Below are 21,421 nucleotides of genomic sequence, written 5' to 3'. Positions count from 1 at the left end.
TGCAAGGTGACGCCGTCTTTGATAGCGGAAAAGGGACGGCGAGTTCGGAAACACTAGCGCAATCCGGCTGGTACCCACCTGCATCTAAAGCTTATCAGCCTCCAGGGGTCTAGCTACCTGGAAACTTCATCTTCGCGTCACTCAGTTTTGCTCCGACTCGTCCGCGCTGGAACATAAAAGAACTATTGCGCATAGTTCTTCGGCACCTCAATCGTGCTACCATGCCGTCATCTGCGTCCGAGCGAACACCGCTACTTCGCTCTACATCGGCAAACACCCCCGTCACCGAAGATGCAATAACCACCGCAGAAGTAGCGCAACAAGGCCAGGGCGCGGCGCCTCAGTTTCCAACATCGCAGAAAGCGAGAAGCGGCTCACTTACCGGATCTGTCGACCCTGGCCATGTGCCCCCAATCACGGATGAGGCAGAGAGCCTGACCAAGTTTCAAAAGAATGGGAAATTAGAAGGTGTTGGAGAGTGGAGGTTTAGGTTCGTGTTTGGTGGTATTCTGCTTGGTTACTTCGTGAGTCGACCTGCATATGTCCAACATGGCTGCGCATACTGATCATGTAACGACAGGTTGCCATGTTTGACTCCACTCTCATGGCATCAAGTCATCCAGTCATCACATCGTACTTCCATGCATCAAATTCAGCCTCATGGCTATCAACAGCCTTTTTACTCACATCAACTTCGCTGCAGCCACTTATGGGCCGACTCTCAGATACTCTGGGTCGTCGACCATTGTATCTGGCTGGTCTCGTCGTCCTCGCAGCTACGACCGCATGGTGCTCTTTTGCGCAGACGATTGGTAGCTTCATCGCCGCCCGAGCCTTTTGCGGCATTGGCGCAGCTGGTGTTCTATCGATGGGTAACATCATGACCAATGACCTAGTCAGCATTGAAGTACGGGGTACCTACCAGGCATACATCAACCTCTTCTACGGAGGCGGATCTGCTTGCGGGGCAGCTTTTGGCGGCTTTCTATGCGACAAGTTAGGATGGCGGATGACTTTTGCCATACAGATACCCATACTTGTCATGCTGTTCATAAACGCCATATTCACCACGCCCTCTTCACTCGGCCCAAACTTAGCCAAACGCTATGGTCTAGGTTTGCAGGAAGGGCTGAAGGGATTCGACATCGCCGGATCCTTCTTGCTGACGGTATCTGTCGCGTTTCTGATTTTAGGGCTCAATCTTGGAGGCAATGTATACCCATGGAAGCACTGGATCGTCATCACATCGCTGGTCATCGCGCTCGTGACAGGCGCCGTTCTCGTCAAAGTTGAGTCTAGAGCTGCGCGAGCGGTCATGCCTCTGCCCATGTTGTTTAGCAAGCCTCGAGGCAATCTTGTCTTCAACAATTTCTTTGCACAGGTTGGCATGAACACCATCCTATTCAACGCGCCCTTGTACTTCCAAGCGGTTGAGCTCGAGACAGCGTCTGTCTCCGGGTTCCGCCTTGCTGGCCCTTCCGTTGCCTTAACCATTTGCGGCGTGTCTGCAGGCTTCATCATGACCGCCACTGGTCGGATGAAGTGGCTCATTGTTGTTGGCTCACTTTCGATGCTGTTGGGCGCTACATGTCTTTCCTTGATGTGGGATGGCATTCCCAAGTGGCTTGCCACCGTATTCCTGGTTCCATCTAGCATCGGTCAAGGGCTCAGTTTCCCGGCAACAAGTCTCGCGGTACTTGCAACAAGTACACAAGAAGATCAAGCAGTCATGACCAGCACACTCATCTTGTGGCGCAGTCTCGGTATTGTCATGGGTGTCTCGTTGAGCAGCCTCATTCTACAGAATGCTTTGACCTCGTACCTCGAAGCACTGGTCACCGGTCACAATAAGGCGAAGGTATGTCCCATTCTGATTCCAGCTAGCGGTGTTACGATGTCTTCGACGCAGTTGCGGATAACTAGGGAAAGCTCATCACCCGCACTGCGCGACTCCAGCATGTCATTCACTTGTGCCTTGCTCCGAACGTCGTCGTCTGGGTAATGGATCTATGCAGACTGCCTTCATGCTGTCATTGCTCTCATCGATCAGCGCTAATACCCTCCCGCAGATTATTCAACACGTTCGCAAATCGGTACGCAGCATAATCGACCTTGATGCTAAGCACAAAAGTCAAGGTCAGTTTTACTTACTGCGGGGCGCGCGTTTCCCCTGCCTTCAAGCTCGATACCAAGTCGCTGCTCTGTTATAGCATTGATACTGATCTCTTCCCTAGTCATTGAAGCATACAGCCGTAGTCTGCGACTGGTCTTCATCTCGGCAATCGCCATGTTCATCATCGTGAACATACTAGTGTTCGCCATCGAACTTCCGCAGCTCAAGAAATCCAAAGTGCACGACGAAGAAGAAGAAGAGTCAACGTAGTACAGCATCACTTAAACCGACTGCGAGATGGTCAGACATCGTTGCGAGCTCGATCGAGTCTATTGATGATAGCGTAGCTCGTGAAGAATTACAAAGACCATCGTGCGAACCAATCCAACATGTATGGCGTCGCATCCCATGATGTGGGCCCGTTCCTTAGTGTTTCGAAAGGCTCGCCTTGATTCTTGCGACTCGGCCAGCCGTGACCAAACCCCTGGATCGCTCTGTGAACAACGACATCATCAACATCGTTACACCGCCATCGACTCTCCGCAACGCTTCCGTTTTCCAAATGCTTCGTTGAGGGGTTGCTCGCGCAATTGTCACGCTTCGCCCAGCTCTCAACCCAACTCAGTACTGGGATGAAAGGTGGTGGGGTTGGGCTGCTGCCGTCGTAGGGGACCACGCTATCGTTCAGCCCGTGCAAGTTCATGTAAGGGAGTACCCTATCCTGTAAGTTCGGAATGCATTCTTTCTCAAAGAGAGGTTCTGTCAAGCTTGAATCAGGATAGAACGCGCCCGCCACGGTTGCGAATGCAGCGAACTTCTTGTTGAGTTCCGCATCGCACATGAGAAGTCCAGTCAATCCGCCACCGTTAGAAAGGCCTGCGGCGTAAACGCGGCTCTCATCGATGCATAAGGTCGCTGTCAGGTGTGCAAGAAGTTCGGTGACAAAGATTCGATCATCGATCACAGAGGAAGTTGGGGCCAACGGGTCGCCTAGCCATTGCACCTACGCGTTCCAGTTAGCCTTGGTGTCTTGTGAGATCCTCCAATCCTGGAACATATGGTGACTTACGCCGGGTGCTTGGACATTCATGCCCTCCGGATACACCACGATGGTGTTTGGGTTGAAGTCAGGATTGGACAGCTCGCTGATGACCTCCATGCTTCTTGCGGGCTGTTGTTGACCATGGAACGCAATCACAAGAGGCAACGCTTCATCATTCGAGGCCTTGTACTTGGATGGCAGGTGTAAGATGTATTGGCGCTCGGTCGTCTTGCCGATCACCGATTTCGAAGACAAAGTGACATTGGTAGTAGATTTGCCCGGTGTGAGCCCCGAGGGCAACCGAGTTCCACAGCCAGAGCTCGCTGCGAGTACGACGGGGCAAAGGAGTGAAATGAGAGATAGAGACAGCATTGTCGCAATTCCGAGAACCAAAAACCAAGACGCGTGCTGCCAGGAACGGGGTCAACAGGTCAGGTATATATAGCTCTTGCGGCTTTGTGTACATGGGAAATTACGGACGAACAGAAGCGCCGCTCGTGCTGACGCGAAACCCCGTAGTCGGTCCTTTGAATACTAATCTTTCACCGCTGTTAATACAACGTGCAATAGCCTTGCAAATGTTGCTGTTGTAGTAGGCACAGCTCTATGTAAGTATACCGAGTCCCTCTTATAAGAGCTCTTTGTCGCAAGGTAGTCTCTATATACTAGCTTAACTTTTAACTTAAAAGTATCTTCTTTATAGTTCTAAAAGTAAATTTAGATATTAAAGCTATATAGAAATACTTAGGTTAAATTAGTAAATAATAATTACTATAATACAGAACTAATCTATAAAAGATTATAATATCTTAGATCTAAATAGAAAAGTAAGTAGTATTTTAAAATTAGAGAAAAAAAGTTTAAGTCTATTAATAAACTAGTAATACTAGTAAATTAAAGTAAATTTTAAAAAGAAAGAATTTATAGTAAGTATATAAGATAGTATATTTTTAGAACTTACTAGATATAGTATTAGAAAGACTTAAACTTAAATTCTTAGTACTAGTATTTCTAGTATAGTTAAAGCTTCTAATATATAAGCTAGTAAGATAAACACTTTTTAAAAACTAAAATCTCTTATAGAAAAGAAATAGAATATAACTATACTTTTTTAATAGCTTAAAACTAACTAAGCTATAGATTATAAAGTAATAAAATACTAGAAACTTAGAGTATAAAATTATAGTTATATATTTATTCTCTATTTCTATCTCTATCTTTATTTCTATTCTTATCTTATAGCTTATAGTAAACTAATTTTTTTTTAAACACTTAAAATAGAAGTTTAAAACTTAGTACTAATTTACTTATTACTACTAATAATTTTAAGATAATATTTAGTATTAGTACTATTATATTATACATAATCTCTTTTTAAAGTAATTACTATTACTAACTTTTTTATTATAGTTATAATAATCTAAAAGCTAAAAGATTTTTAAAATTAGTAGTAGTAGAAAATTTATAGTATTATAAAAATACTATATATTTTCTATAGCTTATTATACTATCTAATTATTCTAGAAAGGTTTTAGAATCTTTCTACTTCTTTTAGTATAAGATCTAATATCTTAGAGTAGCTATAAAAGTATATAGAGTTTATTAGACTTAATATATATTTTACTATAAACTTATTAATAAGTTCTTAGTATTACTTTATTATATAAAATCTTTTTCTTACTTTTAATTTAGCTTACTTATAAATATATAGTAATTAGAAATACTATTATTTACTACTATAGCTTAGATAAAAGCTAAAATAAATTTAGCTTAAATAGAAATAGATAGAATAATAGTAAAGAGAGTTAAAAACTTCTTAGCTCTAATCTTACTTAGGTTCTCTACTATAGAAGAAATGTAAAGTATCTACTTATTATATTAATAAATACGTACTTTATAGTCTATAATATCTTTCTACTAGTATTTCTAGAATTTAGAGAGTATATTTACTATACTCTAGTATAGTTCTTTAAGAAACTACTTATTAAAATAAGTAAGATAAAGGTAAACTACTAAATATTAATACTTCAAAGCTTATTTTATATTTAGTAATATTATATAAAGTCTAGATAGAAAATAAAAAATATAGAATACTAGTATACTTTATAAATTACTTTTCTAAACTAGTATATATTTTAATAATATTTCTAAAATTAAGCTTACTTAGTCTATAGATAATTCTTATTAGAGTACTTTAGATCTAGCTTAAAGATAAATAGCTCTTATATTAGTAGTCTAAGAAAGATAACTTTTATTTTATTTTTTACTTTATAACTTAGTTACTCTACTTATAGAGCTCTTAAGGTTATAATCTTAAAATAAAAGTATAATATCTTATTAGCTAAATTAGAAAGCTATCTAATTAGCTATAGAATAAAATTATAGTAATTATAGAGGTTAGTGTTTTACGTAGACTATAGTAGTAAGCTAATATAAAACTTATATTAGGTTACTACGCTCTAAGCTCTTAAGCCTTAGTAAGAAATATTAAAACTTTAGATAATTATATATACTATAAAGTTTAATATATATAATACTCTAGATAGAAGTAAAATAATTAAATAGAAGTAAAACTATATATATATAAGTAAGCGTAAGCTCTATAAAAGTAGCTAGTGTAAGTCTAAAAGCTTATATAAGCTTTATACCTTAAAAAATCTAGCTACTACCTTTAGCGTTAGCTAGAAGTAGAGTAGCTTAACTCTAGATAGAGTTATATAGAATTTTTATATTAAAGTTAGAAAGTAGTTATAATTATCTAATTAGCTATATATAGTAAGGTAATTACTATAATTATAGAAGTTAGTGTTTTAGAGCTATATAGCTACTATAAGCTAAGTCTTAGTAAGAAATATTAAAACTTTTAATAGTTACGCGCACTATTTTTTATTTATTTAGAGTCTATTAGTTTTTACTAATAAGAGTATATTTCTATTCTATAGTACTTTAGTTATAATAGCTATAATAAGTTACGCGCACTATAAAGTATAATATAATATAATATATATAAACTATAGATATTAGTAAAATAATACGCGTATAGCGCGTAAAACTTTAGATAATAGTAAATAATAGATATATAGTATAAGATATAATATTATAAAAGCTCTATACGCTAGTTTATATAAGCTTCTAGAGTCTATAAAGCTTTATATTTTAAAAAATCTAGTTACTACTTTTTAGCGCTAGCTAGAAAGTAGAGTAGCTTAGCTTTATATAAAGCTATATTAGATTTTAAATATAGAATTACTTAGCTCTAAGGTATATATCTAGAACTTCTACTTTAACTCTCTTTTATAGTATTTAATTATAATATAGTTAAATATCTTTTATTCTTAATTATTTCTCTAGCTATAATAGTTATAAGCCTAGTAGCTTAATTATAAAACTAGTACCTACTATATAATAGAAGTATACTAGAAGATAAATAAATTAATATTATTCTACTTTACTCTTTTTAATATTTAAGAATTAGAACGTTTATATAATAATAAACTTACTACTTTCTTTTTTATCTATTTTTAAATTTATTTTAGTATAGTATTATACTTTAATTAACTATATTATATTACTAATTTAAAAGAGATAAGTAATTCTAATATAGCTATTTTAGCTATAAGTATACTTCTTAAGAAGTAATAAAAGAAGTTTCTTTAGTTTATACTTTCTAAGTAATGTTATAATAAAAAGAGTATCTAGAAAAAGATTTTTTTTAATTTTCTAGATATAAGATATATAAACTCTTATAAGTCTATTATAGTAGAATATTACTATAGAGTAAAGTAATAAATTCTAGTCTAGTAACTTTATATAGAAATTATAAAATAAACATATTTTTTAAATATCTTATATATACTATAATATAGTAGTAAGTATTAATAAATATTTTTTAAAATATTTACTATAAATATAGTACTTTAACTATAATAAGAATATACTTATAAAAGGTAATAGTAATAGAGGCTATTCTAAAAAACTTAAAAGTAGTAAGAAGTAAGCTATAAAGCTAGAAATATATTAAAATATCTCTAATTTAGAAGTTAAAGTAGAAATAAGCTTTCTAAGGTAGATACTATAGTAGAGTAATAAAAAGAAAAAGATATTTAAAAAATTATTTTTTTTAAAGCTTTATATCTAAATAATTAGACTAGCTAGAACTAGACTTTTTAGTATATTAGAAAGCTAAAACCTTTCTCTTTAAGTTTAGGTCTTTATAGTTCTACTTAGTAAGCCTAAACTAGCGTAATATTATTAGTATTAAAGTATACTTAAAAACTCTACTATTTTAAGTCTATATCTTTTTGTTTATAGTACTATTAAAGTTAGAGAGTAGTTATAATTAGCTAATTATAGACATATAATTACTTAGCTCTTAGGTATATAGCTAGAGATTTTATTCTAACTTTCTTTAGTAGTATAAATAATTATAATATACTTAATTATCTCTAATTATTAATTATCTCTAGCTCTAATAGTTATAAGCCTAGCTACTTAATTATAGAACTAATTTCTACTACGTATTAAAGCTTACTAGAAAATAGATTAATTAATCTTATTTCTACTCTACTTTCTCTAAATATTCTATAATTAGAACTTCTTTTATATAATTACTTAATTACTTATATCTTTATTATTCTTTATATCTTTATATTAATTCTACGCTCTAACTCTATAGATATAAGTAATTATAATATAGCTATTATAGCTATAAGTATACTTCTTAAGAAGTAATCTAACTAGAATACCTAGTTTACGCTTCTTAAGCAGTACTATACTAAGAAGAGTATCTAGAATAAGATTAATTCTAATCTTTTAGATATTAAATATATAGATACTTAAAAGCCTAAGTTCTCTAACTTTCTAGTTCTAGAGCCTATAGCTTTAGCTTTGTTCTCTATAAAGCTAACTAAGAATTAAAGAGATAAGTATAATAAAGCTATCTATAAGTATAATACTCTTTTATAAGATTATAACTATAAGACTAAGAATAGTACTACGCTTATAGCTTACTAGAACTATAATTCTAAGTAGTAGTTAAGAAAGAGTAAGAAGATTAATAATATTAAAAACTAAATTATATATACTATTATACTTAAGTACTTATTACTTATAACTATAAGTAATAATAAAAGAATAGTTTAGTCTCTTCTAAAGACTTTTAAGACTATACTTACTTCTACTAATTAGACTACGTAATATATAGTTTATGTAAAGTATTATACTTATCTTAAAAAGACTTAGAGAGGTACTACTAAGAAGTAGTTTACTAACTAGTTAATACTCTACTAAAAGATAAAGATTTTTAAGCTCTTAGAGGTTAAAAAACTTTTTATAATTACTAACTTTTTTACTATAATTAAGAAGTTTAATTCTAAGTAGACCTACTAGTAGTAATATAATTAATTATTTACTATAGCTCTTAAAAAGAATACGTTAAGCTTTAGTAATCTTAGTAAAGTATTTAGTATTATTCTTTAAAAGATTTTAATTACTACTAAAAAGAAGAAAGCTAATATAATCTTTAACACTATTATAGATTAACTTTCTACTTCTACTAAGTTAGATAAGAAGTAGTTAAGCTTACTACCTAAGTCTTACCTCTATAAACTTAATATAAAGTATAAGTAGAAGTTTATCTTATATTACTAATTATAGATAGTAATTACTAGATCTAGACTACTAGATATTTTACTAATAGAACTATTAGCTTAAGATAAGTAAAAAATCTAAAAGCACTATTATAAAGAGAAGTAGAGTAGCCTATATAAAAAGGTTAAGTAATCTAGCTAGAAAATAAGCACTCTAGCTTCTAAGTATCTAGATAATATAGTCTTAATAATTATTTACTTAAAGAAACTAATTACTAAGTTTAGATTTTCTATCTTTAGTATAGGCTTTAAGCCTTACGCGCTCTTAGCTAGTATAATTCTTAATAGTAGAGCTATAGTCTACTTAGTTAATAATAAAGCTTTAATTAAGCTTAATTTCTTTATTAAAACTAATAGAGAAATAGTTAAAATAGGTAGCTAAATTCTTCTAGTAATTAGTATTAGCAATTATATACTTTATCTTATTCTTAGTACCTCTAAAAAACCTAGAAAAGCTAATCTTACGCTTACTAGCGTTAAGATTATCTCTAGTTTCTATACTAATATTATCTTAAAGAAGCTTTTTAGAAATAGTAGTATATAGTATATAAGCTATAATTATATAATTAGAATAAGCACGCTAAAAGTGTCTATTATTCTTATAACTCTTAAGTGTAGATTTAACTTTTTATTTATTAAATATAACTCTTCTATCTATTCTTCTAATTCTATTATTATAAATACTATTATCTACTTATAAGTTCTATAATTATACACTAGTAACGCTAATCTTTAGTACTAAAAATCTAGCTATCTAAATAAGTAAGCTCTTAAGGCTCTTATTAAAGCTACTTAGAATATAGAAATTATAAGTATATAGTATAGTAAATATAATAATTACACTACTATCTATATATTTTAAAGAATCTCTTATTAGCCTTATAAGCTATTACTACGTTTCTTCTTTAGAGTATTATAGAACTTATTTAACTTTTCTATAAGCTATACACTTAATAAATAAACTCTAATTATTAAGAAAGATTATTTAGGTAAGCTATATAATTATAACCTAAAGAACAAGACGCTAGACTCTATAATAAAAGTTATTATAAGCTTTATAGCTATAGTTAAGTATTACTATTAGTAGAAAATTATAGAAATTTATTAGAATAATAATACTATAATATTACCTTAGAGAGAGTACTTAAGATTTAAGAAATAGGTAGAAAAGAAGAAAATTATAATTATTACGCCTCTACTATATACTTATAAGCCTAATAGCTTAGTAAAGAGAGCTAGCTAAAAGCTTATTACTAAGTTAATTAAGATACGTATAAGCGCTAATCTTCTAGCTAAGCTTTAGCTAGTAATTATAAACGTAGTAACTTAACTTTATAAAATAAGTCTATTATAGCTTTATAGCTATTAATCTTTAGATTAGATATTATATAAATAGTTTAGAAAGTATTTCTAATATTATTAGCTACCTAAGATTAGGTACTAGGCTACTAATCTTTATCTAAATTAGAGTAGAATCTATACTTATAGCTATTAAGTGTATCTACTTAATAGTAATTACGTAGCTAGAAAGCACTATTAAGACTTTAAAGTTAAGCTTTATAGCTATATAGAATATCTTATTAGCTATTAAGCTTCTAATATATATTATATATAAGTACTAGTAATTAATTAAGTAATTATAACTTATAATATTACTTTTAATAAGTAGAAGTTCTATTAAAGCTAATATAAAGAGAAGCTAACTAGAGATTAAGTACTTAAGTAGATTAAAATACTTAATAATAGTAAGCTTATTAATTCTATAGAGAAGTTTAATATTCTTTCTATTAATTAAATAATAAGTATAGTAGAGCTATTAACTACTAAGTAAGATCTTAAGAGTAATGTAAGCTATAATTAAAATAATAAGGTTAGCTTACCTATTAAATATAATTAAAGCTCTATTAATTTAATAGAGATAGAGTATAAGGCTAGTATTCTATTAGAAATTTCTAATAATTAGTAGCTTTTTATTAAGCTTACTACTCTAAAACCTACGCTTAAGTATAAGATTTTAGAGATAGGTAATTAAAGTAATTATAAAGTTTCTAATAGTTAAAGAGTAGTATATACGCCTAAAAGAGCTAACTTATTAGAGTCTAGAGGTAGAGAGCCTTCTATATATAGATTAGAAGATCTAACTCTATCTATTAAGTTTATTATAATAGACTCTAGTTCTATAAGAATAAATAAAAAACTAGCTTAACTAGAGTAAGCGCTAAAGAAACTAAGAAGTAAGCTACTTAAATTAGTAGCCTTCTCTTAATAATTAATATAGCTATAGAATTAGCTAGTAGCTAAATTCTCTAGAACGCGCTATAGTAAAAGAGTTATAAGTAAAGAGCCTAAGTACTTTTTTTCTATAAATATCTATTAACTATTAAAATACTCTAAAAGTAAAAGTAAGTAGCCTACTTAGCCTAGTAATTAACTAAAGAGTAATAGCGCAAGTAGCGTAAATATAGTAATTATAAGCTTAGTTAATAAGTAAGTCTAGATTAACTTTTATAAGACCTATCTCTCTAGTTTTTAAAAAGACTAAAATAATTAAGCTAGCTATAAAACTATAAACTTTATTATTATAGCTACTACGCTTAGTAAGTATAAGCTAAAAGCTACTTACTAATACTATAATAATCTCTAAGAGCTGCCTAGGTTATAGAAATAACTAATCTAGTATCTAATATGTACGCTTTTTAAAGATACCTCTAAGAGAGAAATTAATTAGCTAAGTAAGAAAAGAACTTAGATAGATATTTATAGATTAAAAGTCTAAAATTAGCTACTTCTATTAAAATAGGTATAGACTTATAAGTATAATTAAGATAGCTATCTTCTTAAATATAAAGCTTAAATTATAGTTTATAGTAATCTCTAGAAGAAGAACTTAATTAACTCTACTTATATAGTAATACTTACTATAAAGTTCTTCTACGCTATAATAGTAATTACTACCTAGAGTAATCTAGAGATTAAATAGTTTAATATTATAGAAGTGTTTCTTAATACAAAGATTATAGTAGAAAATCTAGTAATTTATAAGATACTAGATAGCTTTAGAAAGCTAGAATTATATATATAGCTTAACTACGCGCTCTATAGATTATAAAACTCTCTACTATTATAGTATAAGAAGTTCTTAGAAACGCTAAAAGCTATTAGTATAATAGCTTCTTAAGAAGAGCTCTACTTCTTCTTTAATTAAGAATATAAAATTCTTATTCTCTTTTATATTAATAATATTCTATTACTCTATTATAAAAGTATAAAGTAACGCGTAATAGCTATATAGGCTAAGATCTCTAGTAAGTATAAGATCTAAGATTAGAGAGATATAGAGTAGTTTCTTAGTATTTATATAATTAAAGACTAATATCTAAAAATAATTATACTTATTTATAATATATATATAGATAAGATACTTAAGAAGTTTAAGCTTAAAGATAGATTTTTTTCTCTAACATCTTTACTATTAGAGAAGTTAATTAAGAATACTAGAGAAGTAACTAAGCCTAAGATTAAAAGATACTAGAAAATAGTTAGCTCTATACTCTATATAGTAATTATACTTTAACTAGATATAGCGTATACTATCTTAAAGCTCTTATACTTTCTTATAAACCTAAGTAATAAGTATAAGAAGACTATAGAGTAAGTAATTATATATCTTTATTATACTTACTATAATATAATCTAGTATAGTAACTATAATAGACTTAATTTAATAATTACTAGAGATATATTTTTTACTAATAATCTAGAGACTTACTAATTATCTTATAGCTATATTACTATATTATATAAAGATATAATTTTCTAAAAAGCTATAAAGTAAAGTATAGTTACTACTTTTACTATAGAAGTAGAGCTACTTACTCTTAAGTATACTACTAAGAAAGCTATAGCGCTTAAGTACTTTCTTAGAGAGCTAGCGCTTAATCTTAGAGAACTCTAGACTATTTAGTATAATAATTAGTAGATAATTAAGCTAGTTATTAGAAAGAATAAGTATATTAATACTTAGCTTAAGTATATTAATATCTAGAATATATAGCTATAGTAGAAATATACTAAAAAATTATTTAAAATTAAGTATTTAGAGACTATAATTATATCTATAGATAGATTAACTAAATTATTTATTTAATAATAGTTTAAGAAGTTTAAATAGCTACTTAACTTATAAAATTTATAATATTTAATTCTTAAGAAGTAGATAGAGTAAAGAAATCTTTATTTAGAATACTACTATAAAGATTAATTATACCTAAGCTAAATCTTAGTTACTCTAACTAGCGCCTAGTTATAGAGAAGTAATTACTAATAATTAACATAAGTATAAAGTAGATAAACTACTAAACTTTTCTACTAGACTAACCTATATAGCTACTAACTTACTAACTACTATAGTAGTAATCTCTCTAATTATAACTTTTATAGTTACACTTATTAAAGGCTAGCTTATTATTCTAGCTATTCTTAAAATTCTTAACCTAAGCTCTTAGATAAGTAGTCTTAGTAGTTTAGTTCTATATATAAATCTTAAGCTATATCTAATTATACTTAGTATATAGTAATACCTTCTAGTGCTTAGCCTTAGCTAGCTAACGCTAAGTATAGTAATAGAACCTATTACTTATAATACTAGATATAGAGCTATTAGACTAGTAACTACGTAGCTAAAAATTATAAAAATTATAATACTAAGAATAATTATTACGTAGCTAAGACTAATAATTACGCTACTAAAACTAAAAGTTATACTACTAAGACTAATAATAACTATACTAATTCTACTACTAATTCTATAGTAGCTAATTTCTAAATTAAGAAATCTATAGCTAGAAAGTTAGTAGTAGTAGCTACTAGAATAAGCTCTAATAATAGTATTCTAAATATTATAATAATAGATTAAAGGCTATAAGTAGATAATTTTAAGTAGAAAGCGTAGGTAGAGCTATTTAGCTACTACTACCTATATTAATCTCTCTTATTCTCTTACTTAGTATTATAGACTTACTATAAGTACTATATTAATTAGAGTCTTAAGAAGTTATAGATAAAGTACTCTTTAAGCTCTTTTTATCTAAGAACTTAGAAGTTCTATCTAATAATTTAGCTAGTATCTTAGAACTACTTTTAGCTTTTTTTTTCTACTTCTTATAAGTGTAGAGATCTTAATAGAGCTACTTATAATACTTCTAAGCGTTTTTAGTATTTTAGCGCTATTATTAAGTTAGTAAAAGATTAAAAAAGCTAAAGAAAAAAGAATTATAAACTTACTTTAGTACTATAGTAATTTACTATATCTATATAGTAATTTTAAAAGTCTTAATTAGCTAGATAGTAGCTATAAAAGTAGTAGAATAAATAATGTGTAACCTAGTAGAGCTACTTAAAGTAATTAGGCTCTAGAATAGAATTAAGAAGTTACTAATAGATATAGTACTTATACTAGAGATATTAAGAAGCGTTATAGTTAGATAATACTTTAACTTACTTATATAGATAACTAGTATATATTAAGTATAAATAATCTAAGAAAGTCTTAGTTATAGAAGCTTTACTTTTAGAGTTCTTAGAAAAGTAACTATAACTATAACCTTTACTTAGAAATACTTACTTCTCTTAATCTTAAGCGCCTTAGTTCTTAATGTAGTTAAATTACTAAAGACCTAAATTCTAAGTTTAGAAAGTATTATTAGTAATAAAGATACTACCTTTAGAAATAGGCTTAATAGTCTTTTAGATATTTTTATTATTAAAGTTATTAAACTAAAAGCTTTTATAACCTAAGTAGGCACGCTTAATATATAACTCTAAATACTTATAATTCTTATAGAAGTTATTATTACTAAAGCTTCTAGTTATTATAATACTCTAACTTAGTTAATTATTAGAATTTATAAAGCTCTAAGATAGTTAAGAGTTAGAAGTCTAATTATCTTATATAAAGCTACTAGAGAATAAGCTATAAACTACTAGTATTCTAAGAAAAGAAAGTAGAACTTAAGTAGTAGCCTCTTTAAGTTAAGCGTAGTAGAGAGATTAAGTACTTAATTATAGAGCGTTATTAAGTAGAGCGCTATTACGCTAAGCGCTATTACGCTAAGTGCTAGCTTATATATTATAATTACTACTACTAGAAGTATTATAATTAGAGCGTAAGATACTATTATAGTAGAAGCTAGAGCGCTAACGCTTATAGCTAGAGGTAGATTTAAAAGTTAGATTATTAGACTAAATTATAATAGTTAGCTATTAATTTAGGTATAAAAGCAAAAACTTACTATAGTAATAGAGAGAATAGAGAAGTAAGCAGAGTAGAGAATTAAGTATAGAACTTAAGAGCGCTAAGGCTTAAGAGCTAAGAATCTTAAGTAGAAGAGTTAATTAGATAGATAGCTTATTAGCTTATTAATAAGCGTTTTAATAATATATATTAAAGTTAGAGAGTAGTTATAATTAGCTAATCGCAGATACGTAATCGCTTAGCTCTTAGGTATATAGCTAGAGATTTTATTCTAATTTTCTTTAGTAGTAGAATAATTACAATATACTTAATTATCTCTAATCGTTGATTGTCTCTAGCTCTAACAATATAGAAGTAGATAATTATAGTAGAGAAGAGAAGAATCTAGAGACTTATTATTATAAAGTCTTTAATTCTAGCCTAAGCGCGTACCTATATAAGTAGCTAGCGTAGCTTATTAAGCTCTTAATTACACTATAAACCTTACCTAGAAGAGACTAAAAGCCTAGATCTTACTATTAGAATTATCTCTTACTAGTTAGATACCTAGATTCTTATAGCTATTAGCTACATTCTAAGCTATTATAAAGTAATTTCTAAGCTAATAAAGTTAATTTCTAAGCTATTAGGCCTTATTTAAATAAGTAAGAGCTTACTACTATTAGTGTTAAGTATAATTAAACGCTTAATTAGGCTGTAACTTACTACTACGCTCTAGATTATTAAGCCTAGACTCTACTAAAGTATACTAATTATAGTAGATTTAATAGAATTAATTTTAGTAGAGTAGATTAATACTTTTACTACTCTAGAAAGTATATTAAAGTTAGAGAGTAGTTATAATTAGCTAATTATAGACACGTAATTGCTTAGCTCTTAGGTATATAGCTAGAGATTTTATTCTAACTTTCTTTAGTAGTATAAATAATTATAATATACTTAATTATCTCTAATTATTAATTGTCTCTAGCTCTAATAAGTACTAATTTAGCTAAAATCTTAATATACTATTATATATACTTAGATCTATTATATATACTTAGATCTATTATATTTTAGATTAGAAGTTATTCTATCTATTTTTATAATAGTTAAATTAAAAAGTTATTCTTTAAGCTTTTTATATTTTAAGCTAGCTAGATCTAGGAACTAGTACTTAGTATACTAACCTATAGCTTAATTTACTACTTAATAATACTTAGATAAGCTTTTAATATAATCTTTTGTTAAATTTTATAGTATTACTACCTACTCTTCTAAAATAGTAGTAAAAAAAAAATTTACTATCTTCTTACTAGCTTCTATATCTAAATAGCTAGTAAGTCTTCTTACTAGCTTATTTTGTAGTAAACCTTAGATACTTTTTATAAAATTTAGATTTAGGCTATAAATAGAATTTAGAAATATAAATTTTATTCTTTCTAAACTAATTAAAATAGCTAGAGTTTTATAGATCTTAGTATTATTTTATAAAAACTTTTACTTTAAATAAAAAAATTTATTAGCTTTCTAAATATTAAAGAATTCTTAGAAAATTACTAAAGTTAATTAACTTATAGTTAATTAGACTTAAAATTAAAAATAAGCTTTTAAACTTTTTTTTTTAGAAAGAGGTTTAACGTTAAAAGTTTAAACCTCTTTTATATATCTTATATTAATAAAGCTTTTAAGATATTATTAAGTCTTAGTAATATATAACTTAGATTTTTTATTTATTTAAATAGTTCTTAAATTAGAGATAATAATAAAATAGAATAAAATTTTAATAATAAGCTAGCTAAATAATAATCTAAAATACTAAATAAGTACTAGATTTTTTAGAGAATTATTTAGTTTTTTTAGATTTTTTTAAATATACTAGTATTAGTTATAGAAACTTCTTTAGGTCTAGTTCTTTTATTTTATATCTTTTTAATATATTCTTTCTTAGTACTATACTTATACTATGTAAAAGACTTATCTAAAAATATAACTTTATTAAAGCTTAGATATCTTAATCTTTTAATAGTTTTCTTAATAAATATTAATTAAAATAAAGTTTATTCTTTTTTAAAAGCTAGTTTTTCTTAGTAGTAGAAATAAAGTATTTCTTTGCTTTTAATAAATGTTATATAGATTTAGTAAAAATATCTAGACTATTCTTTTCTAAAATAAATTAATTTATCTTTTTAGAACTATATTATAAGTTTCTATTAACTATAATAGTAGCTCTTTTAAAAGCTTTTAAAGGCTAGCCTAGTTTAGACTTATAAAAAGTAGTAGAAGTATTATTTTTCTTCTAGATATATTATAAAGTATTTAGAATAAATTTAGAAGATTTTTCTAGTATAGTACTAATAGTACTAGTAGATAGTTATTATAAAGGTAGAGTATAAACTTAACTTTTCTTATTTCTAAATTTCTACTAATATAGATAAAATATAAAAAAGAAAAAAATTTAAACTAAGAATAAGAAAAGTTTATAGAATAAGACTAAGAGAAGCTTACGTAGTTTAAGCGCCTTTTTTTAGTATACCTTTTTTATTTTAGTTTTAAAAAGTTATCTAAATAAGAAACTATTAGTAAATTTTTACTTGCATAGGTATTCTATTATTTAATCTTACGTAATTTCTTTTTAGACCTTTTTACATACTAGGTAAAAAAGTTAAAGATAGCTTAACTAAGTCTTTGTTTTATTTTATATTTATTATTACTTTTCTTATTATATAAGCTTACTAAGAAAGAATTTAAAGAAGCTTACTAAAAGAGAAAGTTATTAGCTTTTTAGAAAACTAAAAGACAGAGTTCTAGCTAGTCTAATTATCTAAATATATAGCTTTAAAGAAGATAACTTCTATTTTATATTTTCTTTTTCTAATTCTACTATAATAGCTCTACTATACTTACTATTTTATAAATAAGTAGAATATTAAATTTTATTATTAGATTAATAAGCTTACTATTATTAAGTATTTTAATTAACTTAATTTCTTATTAACTTCTTTTATACTTACTTTAAGAAAACTTCTACTTATTAAAAGTAATATTAAAAGTTAAAATTATTTAATTTATTACTAGTACTTGTATATAATTTATATAAGAAGCTTTATAGTAAAAGAAATTTATAAAATAGCTTTAAAGCTTAACTTTAGAGTTTTAATAGTATTTTCTTACTCTATTATTACTATTAAGAAGATATATTTAGTAGCTATAAGTCTAAACTCTACTTTAATTTAAGTAAAATATAGTAGCTTAGTTACTAATCTTAGAGAGCTTGTAAAATTAAAAGTATTTTCTAAGTTACTTATTTAGTATTTAATTATAAGATTTATAGCTATAAAGCTATAATAAACTTATTTTATAAAGTTAAGCTACTATATTTATAATTACTAGCTAGAGTTTAATTAGAGAATTAGCGTCTATATATATTTTAGTTAACTTAGTAGTAAGCTTTTAGCTAGCTTTCTCTACTAAGCTATTAAGCCTATAAGTATATAGTAAAAGTATTATAATTATAATTTTTTTCTCTCTTACTTATTACTTATATCTTAAGTACTTTCTCTTAAGTAGTATTTTAGTACTATTACTTTAATAAGATTTTATATATTCTTTTTAATAGTAGTACTTAACTATAGCTCTAAAGCTTATAATAACTTCTATTATAAAGTTAAATAACTTTTTATTAAAGTTATTATTATATAGCTTACTTAAATAATTTTCTTTAATAATTAAAGCTTATTTAAGTAAAGTGTTAATATAGAGTAAAGTAATAAAATATAGTTAGTAACTCTATATAGTAATCTTAATATAGGTATATTTTCTAAATATCTTATACTTATTATATATAGCTATAATAATTAATAAAACTCCTTCTATAATATTTACTATAGATATAGTACTTTAATAATAATAATAATAATAATAATATACTTATAGAGAGTAATAGTAATAGACGCTTCTCTAGTATACTTTAAAGTAAACTTAGAGGTAGTAATAGGTAAGTTATAAAGCTATAGAAATATTTAAATATTCTTAAAAGTTAATATAGAAGCCTTCTAAGCGTAGATAAACTCTAGGTCTAAGGTAATATTAAATTCTAGTATTATACTACTACTATTATTATAGTAGAATATTAATATAGAGTAAGATAATAAAACATAGTCTAGCAACTCTATATAGTAATCTTAATATAAGTATATTTTTTAAATACTTTATATTTACTATAATATAGTACTAGATATTAATAACACTTTCTTTATAACGTTTACTATTAATATAGTACTTTAATAATAATAATAATATACTTATAAAAATAAAAGTAATATAAGCTTTTTTAGAGAACTTAGAATTAGTAATAAATAAGCTATAAAGCTATAGAAATATTAAAAGATCTCTAATCTAGAAGTTAAAGTAAAAATAAGCTTTTTAAAGTAGATACTAATAGTAAAAATAAGAAGGTCTTAGCTATAAAAATCTTAGCTAAAAAAGTAGAATATAAAGTAGAATATAGAGCGTAGTATAATATTAAACTAGAGCCTTTCTATTAGCTATAAAACTAAATAAATAACTATAGTACTACGTATGTAAACTCTAGGTCTAGAATAATATTAAACTATAGTATTATAAATCTAGAGATAATTACGTAGTAGAAATATAGTTTATCTCTAGGCTACTATATATAGTATTTATATAAAAGGTCTATATCTACTTTTTATAAACTTATTTTTTTCTCTATTTTATATCTTTATCTACTTCTTAAAACTCTTTTTAAAAGCTTAATAACTATAACTATAATTATAAAAATAATAATAATATTATACTAGTTTATTAATATATTAGTTACTCTTACTTCTATTATTATATCTAATAATATAGGTATTTAGTATTTAGCTTTTAAGTAGAGGTAAGTATAGCTATAGACCTTTACAAAAAATTAGAAGATTTTTTAAATAGCTTTCTTTCTATACTAGTTAATCTATAAAATACTTAGGTAGTATTAGATATAGTAAAAAATATAGACTTAGCGTAAAGGTTTAAGGTTAAGAATTCTACTATATTAGATATAATTAATCTAGTTAATAGTAATCTTTTAGTCTTAACTATAGTAAGTATTTATACTTAGATATACTATAGTAACTACTTATCTAAAGTTTATAGAATTATAACTAATTAGCTTATAAAGCTTTAAACGCTACTTACTAACTTATAATATTAGAACTATATACTAGACTTTTATAAAAGAAACTTTCTAGAGAAAATAAAAAACGCTAAGACTATTAGCTAGAAGTAGATAGTACTACTATATATATATATAAGGTATTAGAAATAAACTTAAAGATAAAATAAGTTACTACTATAGCCTAGCTAGTAAGATAGTAGAGAAATAATCTTAAAAATAATCTAAGTATTATTATAAAGTTTAAATACTTACTATAAAAAAGCTAAAAACCTATTAGTATAGATAAAGAATAAATAGGTAAGTAAGTAAGAGTAAATATTAATTATAGTTATAGTAGTTACATACTATAGCTAATATAGCTAAACTTAGATAAAATTATATATAAAATATAAGTTACTAGTAATTATATAGATTTTATAAAAGAGTTTTAAGTTATCTTAAATTATATTAAAGACTTTATACTAGCGTTAGACTTACTATAGCTTACTACTTTTTCTTTTAGTATTAGTAGTTACGTAAAGCGCGCTTTAATACTAGTTTATAATCTAGATAGCTATTAGTATTATATTATAAATATAAAGTAGTTAGTGTATTATAATTACGCGTATAGTAAATATTATATTAGTAGTAGTATAAGTATAAGTATTATAAGTTATAAATCTAGACTTACGTTATAGATTTTTAAGTTTAAACTTAGAGTCTAATATAGTAATATATTTTTACGTAATTATATAATTACGTAATTATTTAATTACTTAATAATAGAAGAAGTACACTATAAGCTCTATCTCTTAGGCCTAAAGAGAGGTACTATACTACTATAAAATATAAATAATATTCGCGTATATAAATTATAGTATAGAGAATAGTATTCTAAAAAAAGATTATATAAAGCTTTATATATAGAAGATACTTCTTTTTATTCTATATCTCTTTTAATACCTCTATATATATCTAAAAATCTACTAATATATCTACTAAATATAAAGAACTTTCTATACTAAACTTCTCTTTTATACTTATAATAGAAGCTCTAGTTCTTATAATAATAATAATACTTAGTATAATAGAATATACTACTTTAGTAGATCTTACTAGTTATACTTATAGTATATTTAACTTTATAGTCTTTTTTAGAAACTTTAAAATTAAAAACTTATAGTAAATAGTTATAAGAATTAAGCTAAAAAAAAGCTTTTATTAGAAA

General features: G+C 26.6%; 1 protein-coding gene across 1 annotated transcript; it reads left to right on the top strand.

Annotated features, from left to right (window-relative positions):
• Positions 1-221: 221 nt before the first annotated feature.
• Positions 222-2,383, top strand: J4E83_004033 (uncharacterized protein; the record flags this gene model as incomplete). Its single annotated transcript, XM_049330965.1, has 4 exons — positions 222-524; positions 581-1,858; positions 2,070-2,136; positions 2,235-2,383. 4 exons carry the CDS (start codon positions 222-224, stop codon positions 2,381-2,383), a joined length of 1,797 nt encoding a protein of 598 aa, XP_049189511.1.
• Between the last annotated feature and the right edge of the window lie 19,038 nt (positions 2,384-21,421).

Source organism: Alternaria metachromatica (genome assembly GCF_023757995.1).
Source record: "Alternaria metachromatica strain BMP 0045 chromosome Unknown scaffold_7, whole genome shotgun sequence".
NCBI lineage: Eukaryota > Fungi > Ascomycota > Dothideomycetes > Pleosporales > Pleosporaceae > Alternaria > Alternaria metachromatica.
The sequence above is the reverse complement of the archived record's forward strand: the minus strand, read 5'-3'. Positions and strand labels throughout refer to the sequence as shown.